The following is a 20,578-nucleotide window of genomic DNA, read 5'->3' as shown; positions in this document are numbered from 1 at the left end:
CTTTGGGGGGGCTTTCTGTACAGATCAGTAGAGACCTTTATTGCTCTCTATAATGACATGAAAGGAGGTAGTGGCAAGGTGGGGGTTGGCCTCTTCTCCTGGGTAAGAACGAGAGGGAATGGCCGCAAATTGCACCATGGGAGGTTCAGGTTGGATATTAGCAAACATTTATCCTCCAAAAGAGCTGTGTTGCATTGGAACAGGCTGTCCAGGGAGCTGATGGAGTTACTGTCCCCAGAAGCATTCAATCAAAGGGCACATGTGGCACTGAGGGGCATGGTTTAGTGGGCATGAGTGATGGGATAGTGGTTGGACTAGATGATCTTAGGGGGCTTTTCAACCTTAATGATTCTGTGATGAGCAGCAAAGGCTGTGTTTTGATGAGCTCTGTGCCTGCACAGCCAAGTGTCCACCCACGTGCCCTCCCCAGCTGTGGACAGCAGAGGAGCCTGTGGGCACAGCAAGGTAGGGTGCTGGGATCCAGCATTGTTTCCAGATTTCTTTGTGTTTTGCGTTCATGAGACAAATATATATGTTGGGCTTGTGCCCACATTTGGTTCTGCTGCAAAACTCAGTCCAAAACAAATTAGTTGTAAGCAGAGTAAGAAGAGCTTGCTCACAACTGCCTTTGATCTCCAGTGAAGGAAGCTGGTAAATGGAGCTCTGTACAGCACCATCTACTTACCTGCTCTTCTGCTGAGAATGAACTGATAAGTTGTGAATTAAAATTTGCATCTTAAAAATAAATTCAAGCTTTAAAAAAAAAAAAACAGCACTAAAATTAGGAATAAGTATGAAGATACGAAACCTAGCCAAAAAGCATCCTGCCTTGCTTTTGAAGCCTCTAGGGACTGTAGTTTGTGAAGAAGTCCGTGCGGGTTAAATTCCCGTGTTTATCCTGATGTGTTTTCTACCCACCGCGTCAAATCTCCGGCCTTCCCAGGGAAGTTTAAAGTTGTGAGAACTTTCAAAACCTAGTTCTACAGAGCTCCCGGAGCCGCAACGCAGTACGGTAAGGTGGGAAAGCCGGCAGGTTGCAGCTTAGTGCGGCAGAGCATCCCTTCGTCGGCTGCGCGCGGTGGAAGCCGGCAGGGGCAGGGCGCGGGCTGCCCTCAGGCGAACCCCCGCGGCCCCGCTCCGCTCTCGCCGGGCACCGCGGGCGCGCTGACCTTTGTCGGCCGCGCTGCCCCCGCCCAGCCGCGGCCGCTGCAGCTGCCGCCGTCCCTCCGGCGCCCAAGGTCAGGGCAGCGCCGCCGCCGCGCAGGTAGGCGCGGAGCTCCGCGCGGGGCGGGGGGCGCGGGCGGGGAGGAAGAAAGGGAGGGGAGGGGAGAAAGGAGGGAGGGAGCGCGGCGGCGTGACGCGGAGGGCCGCGCTCCCGGCGGGCCGGCGCCCGGCGCCCTTATTTAAAGTCGGCCGGGGGGCGGCGGAGCGCTGCGCGGTGCCGCTCGGAGGGTGAGCGAGCCCTCCCCGTGCAGCGAGCGGGGGGGAGGAAGGGAAAAGGATAAAAGGGAGAAGGAAAACAAAAGAAAAGAAAAGAAAAAAAAAAGGAGGGACCCCGGCAAGTTGAGTTTGGTACCGCAGCCGGGCTGCGGGGATCGGCGGGCGATGGATAAGGATGAGATCCACCTGCGCAGGCTGCCGGCCGCCGCGCCCTGGGGACCACGTAAGTGTGCGGCGGGTGGTGCTGCCTCGCGGGGTGCAGAGCGCTCTTACAAATCCCGGAGTAATCTCTGCGAAGTGAGAGGGAAATTAAACAGCGTCCCTAACCCCCTCCCCTCCCGTACCCCCCCCCCCCCCCCCCCAAGTGTAGAACAGCATAAAGTCTTCTTTATCTACATTAATGCAGTAATTAAAAGCTCGTCTAGCCCCAGGAAGCCAGGCTAATTATGAAAAATTGCTGGAGTACGAAGTAGATGAGATAAAGCCTTGTTTCGATGGTTGCTGTGAGTTCACGCTGTGCCGCGGCAGGCTAGCAGAGAGGTCTCACAGAATGAAATGGATCTGCTTAGCCGGTCAGTGGTGTCCTCACAGCGCTGGCTTAATCGTGTATCTCTGAATCATTAACTAATGTGTGCAGCAAAATAAATTATATATATTGGAAAGGGAAAATACATTCCTTGGCTGAGAAGTTACAGAATGTTTCGAGCCAAAGAGCCAAGCGCTTAAATGGTAGGGGGTGGGAATTTCCTTGGCTTCGCTCTAGAAATAAATCCCAGCTCGGTGGCTGCGGGTGTACACGCGCACCGACACTCATGTTCTGCTGCGTGCAGAAGATCCAAGCGCACACAAATTTCACAAGCACTATTTACTGAACACATTTTTCTACTGGTTTAAAGGCTATAAAACTAGGGCTGAGATGCTAACCAGGAACGCTCTGTAACCCCCTTGGTTGTCCAGCAGAATTGTATACAAATGGAGTAAATTTAGCATGGCACCATTTATAAATTCCATACTTTACAATCAAAATTCCAAATCGTACTGTTTGTGGCTAAAAATAGCACAGGGAGCCCTTTTCTTTACTCCCTCTTTTTGGATTCCCACGAAAACCGTTATCCTGGAGTCTCCTCGTTACATGGCCAAACATTCAACTGGAGCTCAGCCCAGTTCTGAAACGCTCTGCACTCCTCAAGCCATGGGCTGGTGGAGCACCCGGGCGGAGAAGGGAATTGGGGTTGCTGAATTCTGCCCACACCATGTCCTTGAGTTGAATGGAGGAGGTGGAAGTCCTCTGTGCCGACTGTGCGTTGTGGAACGGAGGCTGAGGTGTTATCGGGGTAGCAGTAAGAGGGCTAAGAGACAGAACTGGGAAACTGTGGCTTTGTGCAAGTGGTAGTTTATCTCAACGTAATGGCAGTGGTAGGGCGAGTCCTGGGAAGTTGAGGTGGCACTTTATCTGTGAGGAACTCAGCGTAATGCTTTGCGGTGGCATTCTCTGTTTAATTACTGAATCACCCATCAGCAGCACAAACACTGTGCACCAGCTTTGTTAGTGAGTTCAAGGAGCAGCTTTGCTCCTGGAAGCGCATGCATTTTCCTGTTGGTGTCCTATCCCAAAGAGCTTGTTTGTAAAGCTGTTTATGGGATGAAGCTCTTGTCCAGTCACATGATGGATCCATGTGCTGCAGTGCAAAGCTGGCCCTGGCTGGTCCTTGGGTATGTTTTGCACTTGTTGCTGGAGGATCAGGTCCTTATACTTAGAAAGTCTTGCTGCAGGCTGGGGTGGGACAGAGTTAGGAAAAATTGGTGTCAGTGGGAGGGTGGCAGGAGAGAGAGAAGTGTAAGGGAGGTGTAGTCCTGTACGGCCAGAATTACCTATGCCCAAAAGACTATTTTGTGTTTCTCTAGGAATGAGCTGGCTGGTGACCTCCATACGTTATCTTTGGCTCTGTTGGTAGCAGCAGAGGCCCGGGGTTTTTGGCCCCTACCCTGCCCACACCCCCATGCACTGAAGGTGATTGCTTCTGACTTCCTCCCTGCTCTTTCCTTACACCCTGGGTAGGGAGAATGTGCGAAGAAGGGGCAGAAGTGGCTGCGAAAGGCAGTGGTGTGTTGGCTGGGGAAGGGCCTGGAACAGATTGTTTGGACAGTGCAAGGCATGGGGGCACCGGGACAAGTGCTTTGGGCACAGCTTGGCACAGTTGTGCCTTTACCCCCTTTGTGCCAGCAGTTAAAACCCCCATAAGAGAACAACTGGATCCTTTGTAAAACAGAGGGAATTTTTATGTGGTCAGACTGTAGTACCAGAAAATGAGGTGTTTTCCCCTCTTTTCTCAGGGTTACTTAACTCTTGTCTGAGTGGGGTCTCCCAGCATGGCTTCATCAGCTCTTCTGCAGCACCCACCTCCCCGTGGTATTGCTGCAATGATTCCCCTAACAGCAAAAATGATGAAGCATATTAAGCTAATAATTAATCAGAGATGACAAGGGACTAATAACCATATTGATTTAATTAGGACTTCTTTTCCAGCTCTGTAACTTGCACTCACGTACATCATTAATGTAATATTTTAATTTGAACTAATGACTTATTAATTTCTGCAGCTGGGTCACGGAGATGCGGAGGGGATGGAGAGTGAAGAGGCAGAGTGGGCAGGCAGGAGAGCAGCCCTGGGAAGGGACAGTATTTATTGGCGTCCAGAAGGGGAAAACAGCCCTTTTGACTTTAATTACACCCTTTGGCTTCTGGCAATTTTGAGAAAAGGAAATGCTTGGGGATGTACTGTGGTTGGAAAATACAGCTGGCTTTAAATCAGGATCACTTTGTGGACAGGGAAGAGCAGAGGGGACTGTGGCAGACAGAATAGAATTTAGGGCATTACTGTGTAAAAGGCCGAGTGCTGAGCTTGCTCATCTCCCCCTGCTTTATTCCACGCGGTTGTTCAGTCACCACATGGGTAAGCCCTCAGCTTGGTAAGTTCCACAGGCGGTTGTACCAATGACCAGTTTGTAGGAGAGCCCTGTGAGAACCCATGGCAGTGTTACATTCTGTGATGCTAAGCCACCCCGTGCTGGCTGCTGAGCTGGTGTCACATCGTGGGGTGTTGTCAGCGCGATGTGCAGCTTATTTCCAGTGCTTAGAAGAGTGAAAAGACAGCAGTGCATCGGTTGTCACCACGAGGTAATTTATGGCATGCTCCAGCCTTTCAGAGGCTGCCGTCCTGCTCCCAGGCGCAGGAAGCAGAGCAGCCTCAGCTGCATTAGTCACAGCCCCTGCCTCAGGCCTGCCCCTCTGCACCCATGGGAAGAAGAGCTGTATTTATTTGACTTAGCCTTCAGTTTCTTACCCTCACCCCTCTGCTTCTCAGAGTGGTGCTGCAGCCCGGCAGGAGGCTGGTCCGTCTCTGTGCTCCCTCACCTTCCTCCAGCTGCTGTCCTGGGACAGCTGGGCCATGTTCCCGCTCCTCATGCGCTCCATGTCCCACTCTGCCATGGTAGCTTGTCCCCCGGGCCTTCAGCCCCACTTCCACTCCAGGTCCTGCTGCTTTTCCTCTTCTTCCCATCTCCGAGCCTTCCCCTGGCAGTCTGTCCTTCCAGCCACTATGGAAGCTATTTCCAGACCTGACCTGATGGAAGGATGGAGGTCCCGTGCCATCTCCTTGCTGTTTTTTTTCCTGTTGCCTTATCTGCATACCTGATTTGTTCTTGGCAGCTCTGAGTCAGTGCGAGAGCCTGCTTGAGCGTTCTTACTTCTCTGAGTGGAATATTAATAATATACATAATCACCAAAATTGTCCTCTCTGACTCCGTGCCAAAAAATGTAACTTTTATTTTGTAAACTGACATGAACCTATAACTTTTTATTTTACAACTTTAAGTGCTCTGAAGGAGTTCTAAAATCTGAAACCTGTTGTGAGAGGGTTAAGTAGCGTGCAGATATTAACTGCTCCTTTTATGTCTTATAAATTACTTTTTTTATATCCTGGTATCAGTGGTTACAAGTTCTGTGCTCCTGGGCCTGCTGCCTTACCTCTCTCACTGTTTGTATCCTGTGGAGGGGGAACATACACTGCAAAGAGAAAGCACTTTGTCTTCTAAACACATTACAAGTGTTTGTTGCCTCTTGTACTTCTTTATTGATATCAGCTGATGTCCCACTTGCAGAACAAACTTGGAATATGTGATAAGTGTCTGTGTGTGATACAGAAGGTTCTCCAAGGAAAACTGTCCACAGAGAGAAAAGCACGTTTTACAGCACTCAGTAAAACAAGGGAAAAGCTGGCAACTGGAAGCATGCATTGAGGATGCATTCTGAAAAAGTAGGGAAATTGAGCAGTTGCTGACTTCAGCAATATCATGAAGGCATAAGTAATGAACACTGAGACTTCTGAAGTCACTTTAAAGCTTTTTTAACACGATACTGTGTCAGTCCTGTAATTGTTTTTGAGAAGAATAAGACGTGGAGGTTTTGGGGTGAAGCTTCTCTACATGTTAGATTTTTACTCCTTTGATGTAAGAAGAATGGCAGAAGTGGGTCTTGTGCTGTTATTTATGTCCGTTCATTTGTACTATAGTGTCTTGGCCGGAGATGTACTGCAAGATATGTCAATGAGTGTGCTTTGCGATTCTTCCCGGATTTTGGCAGGCAGAGATTCAAAATATGGCATGACTTTATGCTTCTGGTATGATTGCCCAGAAAAAAAAATCTACTGCAGACTGCAAGAGATGGAAGCTTTTATGCAAATACCATTAAATTCATCACAGTATGTTGTGGCACTATTGTCTTGAAAAGGTTTTCTACTGATGTATGAGTGCTATTTTGGCAATAGGAGGGGAGAAAAGGGTTGTGTGGGCGTACTGCATTTGCTGCTTGGTTTTGGGGAATTCAGCATCCAGCTCCACAGTGCATCACATGTTTGGTTTTGTTTGACATTGGCATGGCCTGAGTCTCTGGAGGAGCTGACCTAGGCATCAAAGCCATCTTGCCTGTATTTACTTTTGGATGCTGTTAGTAGATAGGTTGGGTGTAATGGTTTGGGGTATACTGGGTGGTACCATAGTGTATCCAAAAGAAGGAACTGACTATGGAGCTACTGGAAGGATGGGAAGCCCAGGCTACGCTCACACAGCTGTAGCATGCTGGTGGAATAGGCATTCCCTGGGTTTGCTGGTGAAACTGCTGCATTATTGTCCATATCCTATGCTCCTTGGCACTGGGTACGCCTAGCCCAAAGAAGGAAAACGGGTCTGTGTGTAGTCTGAATGCTGAATGTAGTCAGCCAACTTCAGCCAGATGCTTGTATCTTGCTGCATACTTTTGAATGTTCTTTTTTTGATGAATGGCAAGAACAGGTTTCTAAAAATAAATTAATAGTTTTCTCTTTTTACTTCCTGTGACTTAATATACTTTATTTATCTATATAGCTACTAGTCATCGTCATTCTTCGGCTCACAGGAGTATAAACAGAACTGAGCCCCAGTCACTGAGTGAGGATATGGAGCCAGGCTTTGTCCTGGTTTCTAGCTGAGTGTGGGAGCTGCAGAACAAGGATGGGGCTGAGGGCAGGCAGGGATGTCTCTGGGCTGTGCTGCAGAGGCCTTGTGTGTGAAGATGTAGTGAAAAAATGATCACCTTAGTTCATCCTTAAAATGATAAAACTCAAGTGAATTTCCACTTAATTATTCCTCCAGCATTATTCCTACCATTGATGAAGCTGATGTCCAAACCAATGGCTGCTTTCATTTAATCAGCTCGAGCAATGTACTTTAATAAATTCAGTCTTTCGGGAGAGGTATTCAATTTATCATACTGTTGATTCTGTGTCCCAGACAAATCATAAACTTGAATCAAATAGATCTGAAAATAAATTAGTGTTATTGCTTTTTTTTGGGAAATGGTCTCCCTTCTGTGGTGATTGATCACCTAGTAGAATTTAAGGCTGCTCTGTACTGTGGCATCATAGCATGGTAATTTTGTTTACTTGTGAGAAATGTCCAGTATCTGATCTAAAACATGTTGAGCATCATTTTCACCCCAGGGCATAGCTTGGGAGTGCCTCTCTGCTGTGAAGCAGGGTATCTGTATATTACAGTGTATAATGTGTATTACAACATAAATTAAATAGGAAAAGCACCTTATAAGGCACACTGAACAGTTTGAATCTGTGCTGTTTGAAGCTCTGTGTATCCACATACCATGGTATGGCTAATAAGACTGGCTTGGTATCCCACGCAGGAAATGGGCTTACTACCAAACAGAGTAATGCATGGTGAATATCAAAATATTCCATTTTCTTTTCCCTCTGTTATAAGAATAACTGGTTGTATAAATGACACAAGTTGAAAAACCATTTTTATTTCCAAAGACGAAATACTGCACAGACTGAACTGAACGTATATTTGGAGTATAACACTTGATGTTGTATTTAGTAGATGGCATAACATTTGCCTTCCTCTCTCCATGTATCTTTTCTGACCTTGCCAATACACACATTCTCTGCATTTTCATGTGTACCACGTTTGTATTGTTTCTCAGGGAAGTATTACTTCCTTCCCCTCTTCCTTGTTTCATCGTTAACCATACCTGTCTAGCTTTATCCACAGCTGTCCTCGAAGCTGCTGAGAGATTGTTTGGTCAATGTGGATTCTCCAGGAACTGCTCTGTAGGACATTGCCAAAGCTTTGAGTTCTTCACTCTTTACTGTCCTGTTAATTGGAAGTGCTCAAAGCTTCCAAAATCAACAACCTTTGCTCTGGATACTTGTTTGCAGTTACTTTGAGTTAAATGAAAGCCTTTCATAAGAGGCTTTGGGGAACTTGATCTAGTGGAAGGTGTCCCTGCCCACTGCGGTTGTAACTAGGTGGTCTTTTAAGATCCCTTCCAACCCAAACCATTCAGCAATTCTCTGAATATTGAGTCCAGAATATCTTGTTGCCAGGTCTTGGGTTTCCAGGGATGTGCGCATCAGAGCAAGGTTATGTTTGTCAGTTCCTTAAATCTGTGTGTGAACAGCTTGGTAGTGTTTAGTGTTGACACTGATGAGGACATAGATCTGAAGTGCTATTTTCTCTTCACAATTGTTGTCAATAACCCCTTTGGCAGATTGCTGGGACTGGCTGGAAAAGCAGAGGGAACATCTTTAGGTACATTAGGAGGACAAACCTCAGCTATCAAGGACAACTATTTCTATGCTGCAGACCGGTATTTCAAATTCAGTCACTTTGTAGAAATGTTTCACCCTGTGTACCTTGAGGCACCAGAGGACATTTGGACTCTCATAATAGGAACAGATCTTGTTACTGAACAATTGTACAGGAGGATGTGCAGCATGTCCTCCTTTAGCTCACGTGGTGGGAAGCCAGGCCGAGAGGCAAAGGCTGAGCACAGACACCCTGTCCTAGCCCTTTTGTACATGCTTTAGAAGTGCAAAATATTTCTTTTAGTCACTGATCTTAAAGGACTTTCTAGCCTTCAGGGAGCCTTTGGGAGAACCCACTGCCTCCTTTCTCATCATTTTCATTTGCTGCAGCAACTTATTTTATATACCAGGAATTATCATGTTGAATTTCGGGGTTTGACAGGTAAGAGAAGCAAAAATTCTCATTTCAGTTCACTTGATGGACTCAGCTGAGAGAAATAATGCTTGCCCAGGGCATAGCTGCATGCATTATGTGTGTGGAAGTGGGAGAAACAAAGTAGTGTGGGTCTGCCCCCACTTAAATGGGTCAGACTGTCCTGCGTTAAGAGCTGAGTTTTATCAGGCCGTGTGGGATCTCTCTGTTTCTTACTTTGCAGGGGACAGCTGTATGTCTGTTTAAATGAAATAACTTACACTTTAAACATGCAGTCTAGAGCTTTCCTTGAGGATTGAATGGCTAAGAGTAACAACTGATCACCTATTGCAAGATAACTGAGCGTGTCAATACCACTCTAATAGCCTGTCTTCTGTGTGTTGCAATTATCAATTAATTTGATAAATTTAAGTTAATCTGGGAAGATAACTAAGTAGTTGGATGATTAAAAAAAAAAAACAACACAAAAAACACATACCGGTTACCAATGGAAGAGCAGAAATAGATTTGATTTTAGATTTTAAGCATCCTAGTATCATACCAGAGACACAGAAATCAAACCTGTCTCTTAGGTCTAATAGTTTCTAAGTGGCAGATGAATTACTTTATTATTTAAAATTTGTCCCTGTAGCATCTTGCTAGCAAATTTCCAGTTAAAACTGCCAGACTCTTGTTTCCAAAACAACATCTTTGTTGTCTTAATAATATAAATTAATGAAAGCTTTCCCTTCTTCTCTCCAGTATATTTTCTCAGAATAGTTTGTAGGGGCTGCATCCTGCCTGCAATTCGCGGTGCCCTCTGGCCCTTGTCCAGTAAAGCACTTAAGCAGGCAGATAGCCCTGATTTTGGTGAAAAGTGGGCAACTGAGATCCTTCTGTTGTGTCTTAATGTCCATGCTAACCCACCCATGCCCTGGGTTTTTGTGGGGAACCTGTAGTATGCTTACAATTCTGCATGAGCAATATTTCACCATAAAGTCCTGCTCCTCACTTAGGCAACTCTCCAGGGTGCTTGGAGAATTACTCCATGGAAAAAGGAGATGGAGAACCTTCTTCAGAGGTGGAGCGTGGCAAGGTGCAGGGTCCCTTGACTTAGAGGTGGCTTCTCATGAGCTCTGCTCCAGATCTCTCTGTGAGCTTTACCATTTGTCTTCATTTTGCACACATCTAGTGGTATCTGAGGAGCTCAGCATCTTGCTAGTTCCATCACTAAATCTCTCAAGTAAAATCCAGTTGAAGCATTTCCTGGGAGCCTGCAATTGATTCCAGTCCAGCAATTACTTTGTATTGACTGGCGTGTGCATGCAGTCTGTCAGCTGCAGGAATATCCTACAGAGACTCATTTGCAAGAAGCTTGTATGTTTTTGCAAGTGGAAAATAAGTTCAGGGACATTAGTGAATGTATTTCAACCTCTGTGTGAACAACCAATTTTTTTTTTTTAAGAAAATTATATTTTATTTTTAAGACATTTAAATCTCAGGCACTGTGTGAAGGGCTCATGAAGGCTGTCATTTAGTCATGGAAGTAGAAAAATATTGATTTCTCATAATCAGATTATTGTGGGGTCCCTCCTCTTGAGTTTGGTATCATTGTCAGTTGAAAATGGCTGACTTCAGCTTTTGCCAAGTTTGATATCGTGGCTTTTTGCACCACATCCCTTTCCCAGCCACTTTCTTTCTTACTATTTTATTTTTAAAATTCCTAAAGGGGAGAAGAGAACATCACAGAAAAGGAGACCGAAATTGGGCATGGAGGGAAAGTGTCTCAGGCATCCACAGGCAGGAAATTTGAGCTCCTTTGGAACCTGAATGAGTTCTGGAGCAGTCTCGCTATTTTTATATATTTATTTCCCTGTTTGGCTATTCTGCCTGCTTTTCCCACGTTATCATCAAAGTGGCCCCAGAAGGGATAGTTGTGAAACAAACTATCTGTGAGTAGAGAAACAAAAACAGAGCTATTGTTAAGTTACATGCCTTGGTTTTAGCAAAAACAAACAGCTTTTAATTGCCGTAAGTATTTGCAAATGATGTTCTCTCCTGAAAGTGTTTTAAATGGGGGGAGAAGGGAAAAGCAAAGGGAGATGTGCAGGGACTGCTCCATCTTGTTGAAACTCTGGACGATGAGACAGTGCACCAGCGGTTGTTTCTCCCTTTTCCTACTCCCTGCCCCAGCCCAAAGCAGTTAGGTCTGGAGCAGTGGAGCTAAAGGAAAAAATAGTTTCTTCCCCTGGTTCACATGAACTGCTTTGAACTGGAACAGATGTGGATGTACAGAACTATCTGCTTACTTCAACTGTTCCATTTATAACTACAGATTTTCTATTCAGGTCTCTTTATCATTTTAACTTATTTTTTGTTTCCACATCCTTTTCCACAATAAAATATTCTTAACTAAATGGGATTTCAGCTCACAGCCAAAGCCTTTGCAAGTAACTCCTCCTTATGTGATCTTTCAATGCCAGGGTTACTGTTTGGAGACTTTTTGCTTATAATGATGGCATTGGAGACCAAGCTGAGTTTGGGATCATGCTGCTTGTAAGATGGTGTCCAGAATATTGGCTTGTTACCAAATTAGGTTAGAATCCAGAGTCTGGTGTAGTGGTGATTTAAATCTCACAAAAGGTGTTTCTAATATCTAGTTTCCACAGGCCATTTCCATTAGGTGTTTCCTTCATGGAGCTTTTTCTAAATTTGAAGTACAAAATAATTCTGTGTACAACCCAGACCAAAATGGTTTCAATGAGTAAAAAATAAGAGATTCAAGTTCAACACCTCAAGTTCAGGTGACAGTGTTGGTTTTGTTTTGTGCTTCTCCTGAGTTCCTGCTTTGAAGCAAACCCGCCTAGTGTTTGATCTGAGCAACTGTTCAGTAATTAGTTTCCTGTATGTTCTGTTAATAAGGTGAGTCCTGGAGTTCCCATTGACTGAGACCCAGGAACATGTCCTGAGGTGGAAGAAAATGGCTCATAGCCATGGATGGCATCAGCAGCAATACTTGGTTAAAGCCAAGCAGTTATGCCTTTCCAGTTCTGTGCTCAGCATAGCAGACCACGTGGCCTCTATGACAAAACTAGGGGTTCATTTTTGTAGAGTTACTTCAGTTTCCCTGTTCTCTAATTTTCTATGGAAACAATCAGTTGTTTGCATATTGGAGGCTGTACGTGTCAAGTCCTTTGTTTTAGTTTGACGGTTTTGGCCTTGATACAGTACGCAAAAATTTCATCAAAGTCGTGGAGGCAGATAGGATTTTAATCTAAACCATATTAAAAGCTGAAATCCTCCATGACCGTGGGGTTACTTGGGGCTCAGCCATGAGCCATCTTCTTTCCGAGCTGTGTTAGGGGATGCTGTGGATCTTTCTTTGCAATTTGAGGACTGTCTGTGCAGCTGGATGGTGTGGTATGGTGAAGAAGTGTTCTACCGATATTTGGGTGCTCTGAGGAGCAGTGTGTCCTATAGGTACTTTGGGCTATGGACTCATCACAGTGATTAATAAGAGATGCGTGGCTATTGTCTGGAAGCACGGAAATTGGATTAAGTGAAAGGGAAATAAAAGTAGGCATTTGCAGTACGAAGAAGGTACAATTAGTATTGTTTCCCAACAACAAATAGATGAAAAAAATATTATTTTATCATCTAAATGAAGGTTAAAGTTAAATTGATAATATCTTTCCATCAACCAGGTGGATTTGGGCATTGTGGGAACTGTCTCCTGTCATTAGTGCTGTGGAAGAGTGTCCTTCTGTGGCCCTCTGATGCAGCTCAGGGATGCAGGGTCTGGTAATGGGGTGGCTTTTTGTGAAGAAATGCAAGGTCACCATGTTTCTATTTTAATGTTCTTCTTTTGTTTGTATGGATGAAAACCAGGTAGTTTGGTTTGGTCCCATCTGTCCAGTAGCCATAGTTCACTTTATTAGCTTGTTTTAATTTTTATTTAAAGTTTTTTCAACAGGATCAATAACTCTTCAGCTATACTTTTCATCTCTGAACGTTCCTGGTTGTGCAGTGTATGCCACCACATAGCAAACCCTTTCCACACTGCCCTCATGATAGAACTGTCCTCCTGAGTGTGCTGAGTGCCCTTGCTCCGCCCTTCTGCAGCTTCAACAAGAACTAAAACTTCATGGGAATGCACCCAGTCCACAACCACATCAAAGCTGTGGCTGAAGTCTGGTTTTCAAACAACCCCCAGAGTTGGCTGGGTCTGAATTTTCAGTTTTGATTTGGAATGTTAGACAGAGACCCTGCTTGCAACATTCAGTGAGGGATGGAGAGCAGACACCAAGCTCCCAGCAGATAACTGCTGTCTGGACTGAGACAACATCTTGTTTATCTGGTCCTGTAACTTGTCTACAGGAGTTGTTTTATCCCCTTATTCCCCAAATCACCATGCAATTTGTCTGGTTTTAATACCAACCGCTAGTAATTTTTTAATGTGAAGGATGGGCCGTGAAGGAAGATCTGTTTGCTAGACTTGATAGATCGTTTCCATTTTTGTTTGCATCTGCTAGTTTTATTGACTCTATTTTTTAAGGAAAAATAATTATGTGGAGTCTGGTTTTAGTCGAGAATTTTTCTGTTTTATGAGGAACAAAGACCTGTAGAATCAGTAGAGTAAAATTAGGTGGGAAAAAAGTGTTCTCTTCCCTTCAACAAATAAATCAAGTGCTTCCACCGTACAGGAATGTACTGCAATGAAAGAAGCGTGGGCACTAAGGATAAGCAGACACATCAACAGAGGGAAATCTCTGACAAGCTTTAGGTATGTCGCTTGGACATGGGATGTATCTTAGGAGACAGTCTGTCACTTTTATTCACTAATAACTTTTGACAAGAGACAGATAATGCTGCAGAGTTTATTTTAAGGTAGATTGTTTAATTTTGTGTCTGTTCTCTTTCTCTTTTTTTTTTCTCTCTGGACACTTTCTCTGTTTCATTGAAAAAACAACACGCACACATCAACACAAGCCCCTCAGCTCTGCAAATTGTCCCCTGGAAAAAGATGATATTCCTGATGTCTGTTTACAGGAATACAGATTTTTCTCTCTCTTTTCTTTTTTCTTTTTTTTTTTTCCTCTTTTTCCTTCTTTGGTCAGATGAACACTTGAGCACGGGGAAGTAGGGGCCAGCCACAGCACTGTTGTTCTTGCCAACCTCAGGCTTGTGGCTTGAACAGGCTCTCAGTTCACATGGCTGTGCCACGACTGACCAGATGCCTAAAATGTTGATCATCTGAAGGGTGCTTTTGAAGAGAGATCTAACCATTTAAACTGAGCACTAGTGCAGTCAGTACCTTGAAGCCTGCTTGTGTCCATCACCTGAGGGGCCCAGGGTGCTCTGGCTTTTACTTTCCATGCCTGGAGTGTGTGTGAGCGGGTAAGCAGAGATGGAGTGGGCAGCTGTGCTGCAGCAGCCTGTTCCCCACTCAGAGCGAGGGCTTGGGAGCAGAAGGAACCAAAGAATGCTCCCATAAGGGCTATCCACAGAGGCTGAACCTGGGAAGATGGATTGGACTGCTGCTCTCTCTCTTCTAGGTTACCATCTTAAGCAGATAGATGTGTTGTGCCCCCGTTGAGTGGCAAATAGATGCTCATTACAATAATTACTCACTGAATTTGAAGGCCACAGATATCCACCATGGGAAACTGGAGTGTTCCCACAGGCTGCATCTCCCCAAATGAATTCAGGCCATAAGGGATGTAAGTGTAGTGTTTCTGAGCCCATAGATCAGTAATGTGATTTGATCAGTGAGGCCTCAGCTCTTCAGGGCAGTTTGGTTGGCCCTTTTAGGACCTCCTTGCAGCTCAAAAATGAAGCTCTGTCCTCACCATTCTAGGTGGAACTAAATAATCTTTTGGGTCCCTTCCAACCCAAAAGCCATTCTGTGCTCCTCTTGTTGAAACACTCAATTGGCCATTTACAGGTCTGGGACACACAGACTTTGACTATCCTTGGGATTGATTACACTGTTGCTTTCAACACTAACTTAAGTAATATTGTTATAGTTTTAAACCAGTGCCCTGTTGTTTCTTGCCAGCTGCCTGTGAAAGTAAACAGATGAGTATGTAACTCACAGTTGCAGATAGCTCATTTGTTAACTGAGAGAGTTCAAGTGACCCAAGAAGGGCCATTGCAGAGCAGTCTCCTAGCTTGGGCAAGAACCTGAGAGCCCTTGGAACTTACTGATGCCCTACAGTATCACAAAAATGAGAGACAGATGTCTTGTCTTGCACTGCTAATGTTCCACTTCCACTCTACTATCCTGTTTAGCAGCTCACTGCAGTGTCTGCTCTTATGGCCTCCCATAGCCTAGTTATCCCATTCAGGAGGAGGACCATGCTACATGAAACCCCACTGCTGCACTGAGCCTTTCCAAAAGCTGTGACGAGAAGGTTGTTATTTAAACTTGCTGTACAGTGCTTTACGAGGAAGAAACTTATAGACTGTTCACTCCTACTTTACTGCTGGAGGAAAAAGTCAAGTAAAGAGCAAGTGAAACTGATAGTCATTAAAGCATGTGCTACAGTTTGGAAATGTCTGCAAGAACCTGTCACTGAGAACAGTCCAAAGAGAGCAACTGAAAGAAAAATAATAGTGAAAGTAGAATGTAATTAGAGCTATAATTATAACATAGGAGGCACTCTGATTTTTATTTTTTATTGTTCTTTTTAAACTCCAGTGTGACCAGGGCTTGCTGCCTGGAAGCCTGTAGCAGGGCATTCAGGGACTCTGTGTTAGGGAGGAGGAGAAGATGTGTGCTGTCTTGCTCGAGTTTTTCATTGAGATAACAGATTTGGGCTAGAAGAGTTGCAAACTGCAGGATTTGTAAGCCTTCTTATTAGTGTTTTCCACTTCCTAGAGCTGAGCGAAAGTGTCCAGGTAATTGGAGGAAACACCAGCTGCCCCTTCACTGGAAAATGTCTGCCCTGAAAGGAGAAATCCCTTGTCTGCTCCCTGCATCATACAGCGTGTGAACTTGTTCTGGCATCCAGGATGTAGATGCAGATGTTTTGGAAAGGGCTTTACAGAAGTATTTCCACCTCTATTTTCCTTGGTACCAGCTGGTGTTACACCCTGAAAAGGAAAACAAGAGCTGATTCCTTCACCTCTTAAGGCAAGGGCATCTTAAGCCAATGTTTGCAGTGATACTATGTTCGGATTTCACATGCTGCTTGTTCAGGGTGCTTCAAAGATGCTGTGCTTGCAGAAGGGCCGCAAGGCCTGCCTGAGGTCAGGGCACAGGTCCCAGCAGTGAGGAGGTGCCTCTGTGCTGGGGAAGGGGTGAGCTGAGAGTTGTGCTGTGGGAGATAGCTGCCATCCTGCTGCCTGGGACCAGAGGCCAGGCATTGCCATGCAACGTTTTTCCAGCACTGGTGCTGATGGCTGAGTGACACAAACACATCCCTTCTCTGTGCAAAGCAGAGGCAGCACAGGCTCACAACACTCAGCCTGTGTAATTAAACACTTGGGTAGCACCAGTGGGCAGCAGCTGCTTTGAGAATAACATGATGGAATGGAGTGGGGACATTTTGGTGGCAGAAAGCCCGTGTATGCCTGCATCTGAGAGCACCCTGTCTCCCTTTTGATGCCCTAAGCTGTGCCCTCGGTTCAGATGTCCTTAAGGTTGGCTGTGTTAAAAAGAGCCGCTGGTTAATTTGCTTCCCTTTTACAAGCTGCAGTTTGCAGAGCATGTGTGTAACGCAGGGCACGTGAGTAGTGCTGTGCAAAAACACGGGTCAGCTCACGTCCTGGGCTTGTCCCTGGAGCAATTAGATGCAAGCTTGGTCTCTGCCCAGCAGTGTGATTGAGTCCTCTCTCAGAGATGGACAAGCAAAATGGGATCTTCTTCCAGCTCCAAAGCATTTGAATTTAATGGTAAGTTTCATTTAACATTACCAAAAAACCCCACAAAATTTGTCATTTACCATAGGAGCTGGCACAGCTTGGTTGTGTGGAGTAATCCTGAGAGCACATACTACTTTATAGCCTATGTACATAGGCGTTGTAAAATTTAACTCTGCATCTTTTTGTTAGCTCTTTGTAGAGCTCATGGGAGTGGTCCATGTGTGTTCCCCATGCCCTCAGCTGGGGCTTTCCTATGAATTTTGAAGGTAACAATACAGGAAATGTAGCTAGAAATGTGGAGTAAAGAAAGATGTATTCTGTGTTGAATCAATTTTCAGAATTTTTCATGGTAAATTGAATTTTTCTTTACTTTTTTTTTTTTTTTTTTTTTTTTTTTTTTGGTGAAACCAGAGGCTCTCAAAGTCACAGAAGTGTCTGTCGTATGGTAGAGAGAAAAGCTGCTTATAGTGGTTTGGCTGCAGAATGAAAATGAAGTATGGCACATAAGCATTCTTAGTTGTGTGGATTTAGGGATTGATGGCTACTGCTGTTGAAATGTGTTGGTTTTGTTGTTTTTCTTTTGTCCCTGTAGTGGCTCTTGCATCCATTTATTTAACTCAGTTCCTGTATTAGAAAAACTGAAGTCTTTTTAGGTATGTCATAGGTGACGTTCTGGTGAAGGGTGTTAAAGAAAAATAATTTAGTGCTGGTTAGGAGAATAAGAAATTGTATTCCACATTTCTGTCCTTTTGCTTTGTGGTGTTGTTCCTTATCCTTGTCATTAATGGAACACAGATTCTTTCAGGAGCACTTCAGCTTGATCCTATAAGTTACTCAGTAATGAATCACTCCTTTCCAGCCTAAGAGATCTTCACATAGCATCAGCAAGACAAATTGCCTGCTTAAACATGCTTAGGTTTGTGTTTTCCTCCGTGGCTGGTGTCCTGTGTCCTTAATTTTACTGACTTATTTTCAGCTTCTGTGTAAAGAAGGCCCCAAGGCCAAGTGGTTAGAGCAAGAGCCAGCAGTCTCACCCAGGCTGCACCCACGACTCACATTGCACCGAGTCAACACGCATCTCAGCAAATCCAGGCTGCAGGCTGACCTGTTAAGCATGGGTACTGCAAATTTTGGGTTTAGCTTACATGAAGTGGAAGTGGTTTTAAGGCTGTTTGAACAAGGGGAGTTCTAACTGAAAAAAAAGATAGGGGTTTTTTTAGCAACAAAAAAATTAATAATGTGTGTTTGCATTCTGCTCCACCACATATTTATTTTAAAATCTGGTTGCGCATCAACACATTCTCAATCTGATCTGTAGATCTCTGACTGAGATGTTTTAAATGTTTGAATGGAATCCAGTTTTGAAGTACCACAGTTATCTACGAAGTACATCGAAGTTTCCTTCAGTATTCATTTCTCAGTATTATCTGTTCTGGACTGATGATTATTTTTCAGTGTAATTAGCATATGTGTCGCTATAAGTTCTTTTTCTTATCTTGCATCAGATGTGCTGTCATGTTTACAGAAAAGAATCTCGTCCAGTATCTACAAAGCTATGTCAAAAAAGAACTTTTGCCCTGCTTAGATATTGGATTTATGTGCTATCAGATCACACAAAGTACTGGTGCGATTTTCCTTGAGCATGTGCACTTGTCAAATTCAACAAAGCACCCAAGCAAGAGTTAGCAGTAGCTCTTTTTTTATGCCAACATTAGGCCGACTGTGGCAGGGCAGTTTGTAACAGACTGCCAATTTCATATTGCCACAACAAAAACTTATTTTTGAAAAACTTGGAGCAATATGGTGTGTATATTTCATAGTTCTGCGTTCTGTGTTATGTGACTATGGAGTTTTGGATGTGGTGCTAGCATCCTTAAATCCTACATCGTTAAACCACAGACTTCTTGTTGCTTATCTTCCCGGAAAAGGATGTGCTCCCATGGCTTGGACTGAGAACCAGACAAGCCCAAACTGTTCCATCTGGGTAGGAATAATTAGCTGAATAAAGAGCAGTTCCTCAGAAAAGGATCTGGGAGTCACAAACTAAACATAAATCTACAACATCTTATGTCGTGGGGGAAAAAACTGAGTGCTGTAAGGCAAGAGATGGCGATATGATACTTATCAGGGCTGGAAAAGCCTCAGCTGAAGTTCCATATCCAGTCTGAGACATCTTTCGGCAAGAAAAGTGTGGATCATATAAAGCTGAGAGAAGAGTGGCAAAAATTAAAAAAGTACAGAAAAAAACATCTTACAAGAATGCACTCTAAGAGTGGCATTTCTCACTGAGTTTGTAAACTTTGAATATGTTTTCTAGGTAGAATTGTATTATGTAGAGGAACATTTTTGCCTTTGCCCCATTCTGTGGTTCCCTACGTTAATGCTGACATTTGTTGGAACTTGGAGGGAAAAGTCCATATTACAGGAGGGGACTGGAAGCAGTAGGAAACCTTCTGTGCATGTACAGCCTGTGTGCCAACTGCTTTCAGGAACTCCAGGTTCATCATGTCCAAATCTTTGCTATTTCGGGCAACTACATCACAGAACCCCATTCATAAATTTCTTGCATACTATTATAAAAATAGTTTGCTTTTCCTTATTTTTTTTCCATTTTTTTTCTCCTCCAATGCACTGTCTTTAACCTCAGGCATGCTTCTGATCCAGAGCTTCAACTCTGGACCACCTGTGAGTGCTTTAAACACGAAGGTGGTTATATATGTGCACTTTATTTGTTCTTCATTGCCCTTTGGGGCTGCTTGACAACCCATAAGGGGAAAGGAGGTAATGAAGGGAATCCATCTAGATAATTTTTCAACATCAGATTTCCTTCTTTGTCTCCTAGAAAGACAAGCATCTCCCTCCACCACTGCTCCTCCTAGTCATTTTGCTTCCACTTAAGATTTGAGTTCATGTTTCTGGAAAAGGGGTGATGAAAACTGCAGGCTGTATCCCGGAGGATCACTGCTATTATTCTTTGATTTTTATCAGATATACTTTGCTTCATATAACCTAACATTTGCCTCTTCCTGAATTGTGTCTTAGCGAGGGATAGCTTTGAGGGATAGTTATTTCTTCTGACATAGTAGGAGGAGTCTATAGGATCTGCAATGCTAGGCAGAGCTACCTTGTGATACCTGTTTTTTGGATGAGACCCCATCATAAGGTGGTAGTATAAGAACTGAGAAGATTCTCAGCTATCGAACCTTACCTGTTTCAGTAGAGGGAGTCATATGTCCTCACTGTGGACAGTAAGTTCTGCTTGTGAGAGGTATTTCTTACAGGAGATTAGGCAAGTGATCAGATTTAGAAAACTGCTTGACCACGTGGGGATTATCACATTGTATTTGGCTACATTTCATGCATTCTGAAAAGTTCGAGAACTTTAATGTCATTGGACCCTTTACGGAAACCGCCTTGTCTTTGTCACCTATGAAGTAAGGAGAAGGCAGAAGTGTTGATAAATGGTAAAACTGATGCATATCCTTCTACAAATCAGAACAGAAAGACTTCAGCTCAAGAGCAGTCAACCCAGAGACCCTTGCTTTTAGGCTTCATGCCAATGGTGGGGACATTGAGGCATTCTAAGTAGCAGAAACTTGGCATCCCTGCTCAAACTGACAGCAAGTTTTGTACCCGTGAGGGCTGTGACTAACAGGAGGCTATCAGCATGCCTATTTTGGTTACGTTTGGTTCCTGATGAAGCAAAAGGGCTTGGTTCAAAAGA

General features: G+C 44.3%; 1 protein-coding gene across 6 annotated transcripts in view; it reads left to right on the top strand.

The window, feature by feature from the left end:
- Positions 1–1,339: 1,339 nt before the first annotated feature.
- The window catches only part of ANO1 (anoctamin 1), a 73,163-nt gene continuing 53,924 nt past the window's right edge, over positions 1,340–20,578 (top strand). For all 6 annotated transcript variants that reach the window (XM_065755023.1, XM_065755021.1, XM_065755020.1 and 3 more), the window contains exon 1: positions 1,340–1,663. In XM_065755023.1, the coding sequence (XP_065611095.1) occupies positions 1,606–1,663 (58 nt within the window). In that variant the 5' untranslated portion in view covers positions 1,340–1,605. The remainder of the gene's footprint in view (positions 1,664–20,578) is intronic.

This window comes from Cyrtonyx montezumae, unplaced genomic scaffold, assembly GCF_038088225.1.
Source record: "Cyrtonyx montezumae isolate F1298 unplaced genomic scaffold, pur_monq_1.0 scaffold_10, whole genome shotgun sequence".
Taxonomy (NCBI): Eukaryota; Metazoa; Chordata; class Aves; order Galliformes; family Odontophoridae; genus Cyrtonyx; species Cyrtonyx montezumae.
The sequence above is the reverse complement of the archived record's forward strand: the minus strand, read 5'-3'. Positions and strand labels throughout refer to the sequence as shown.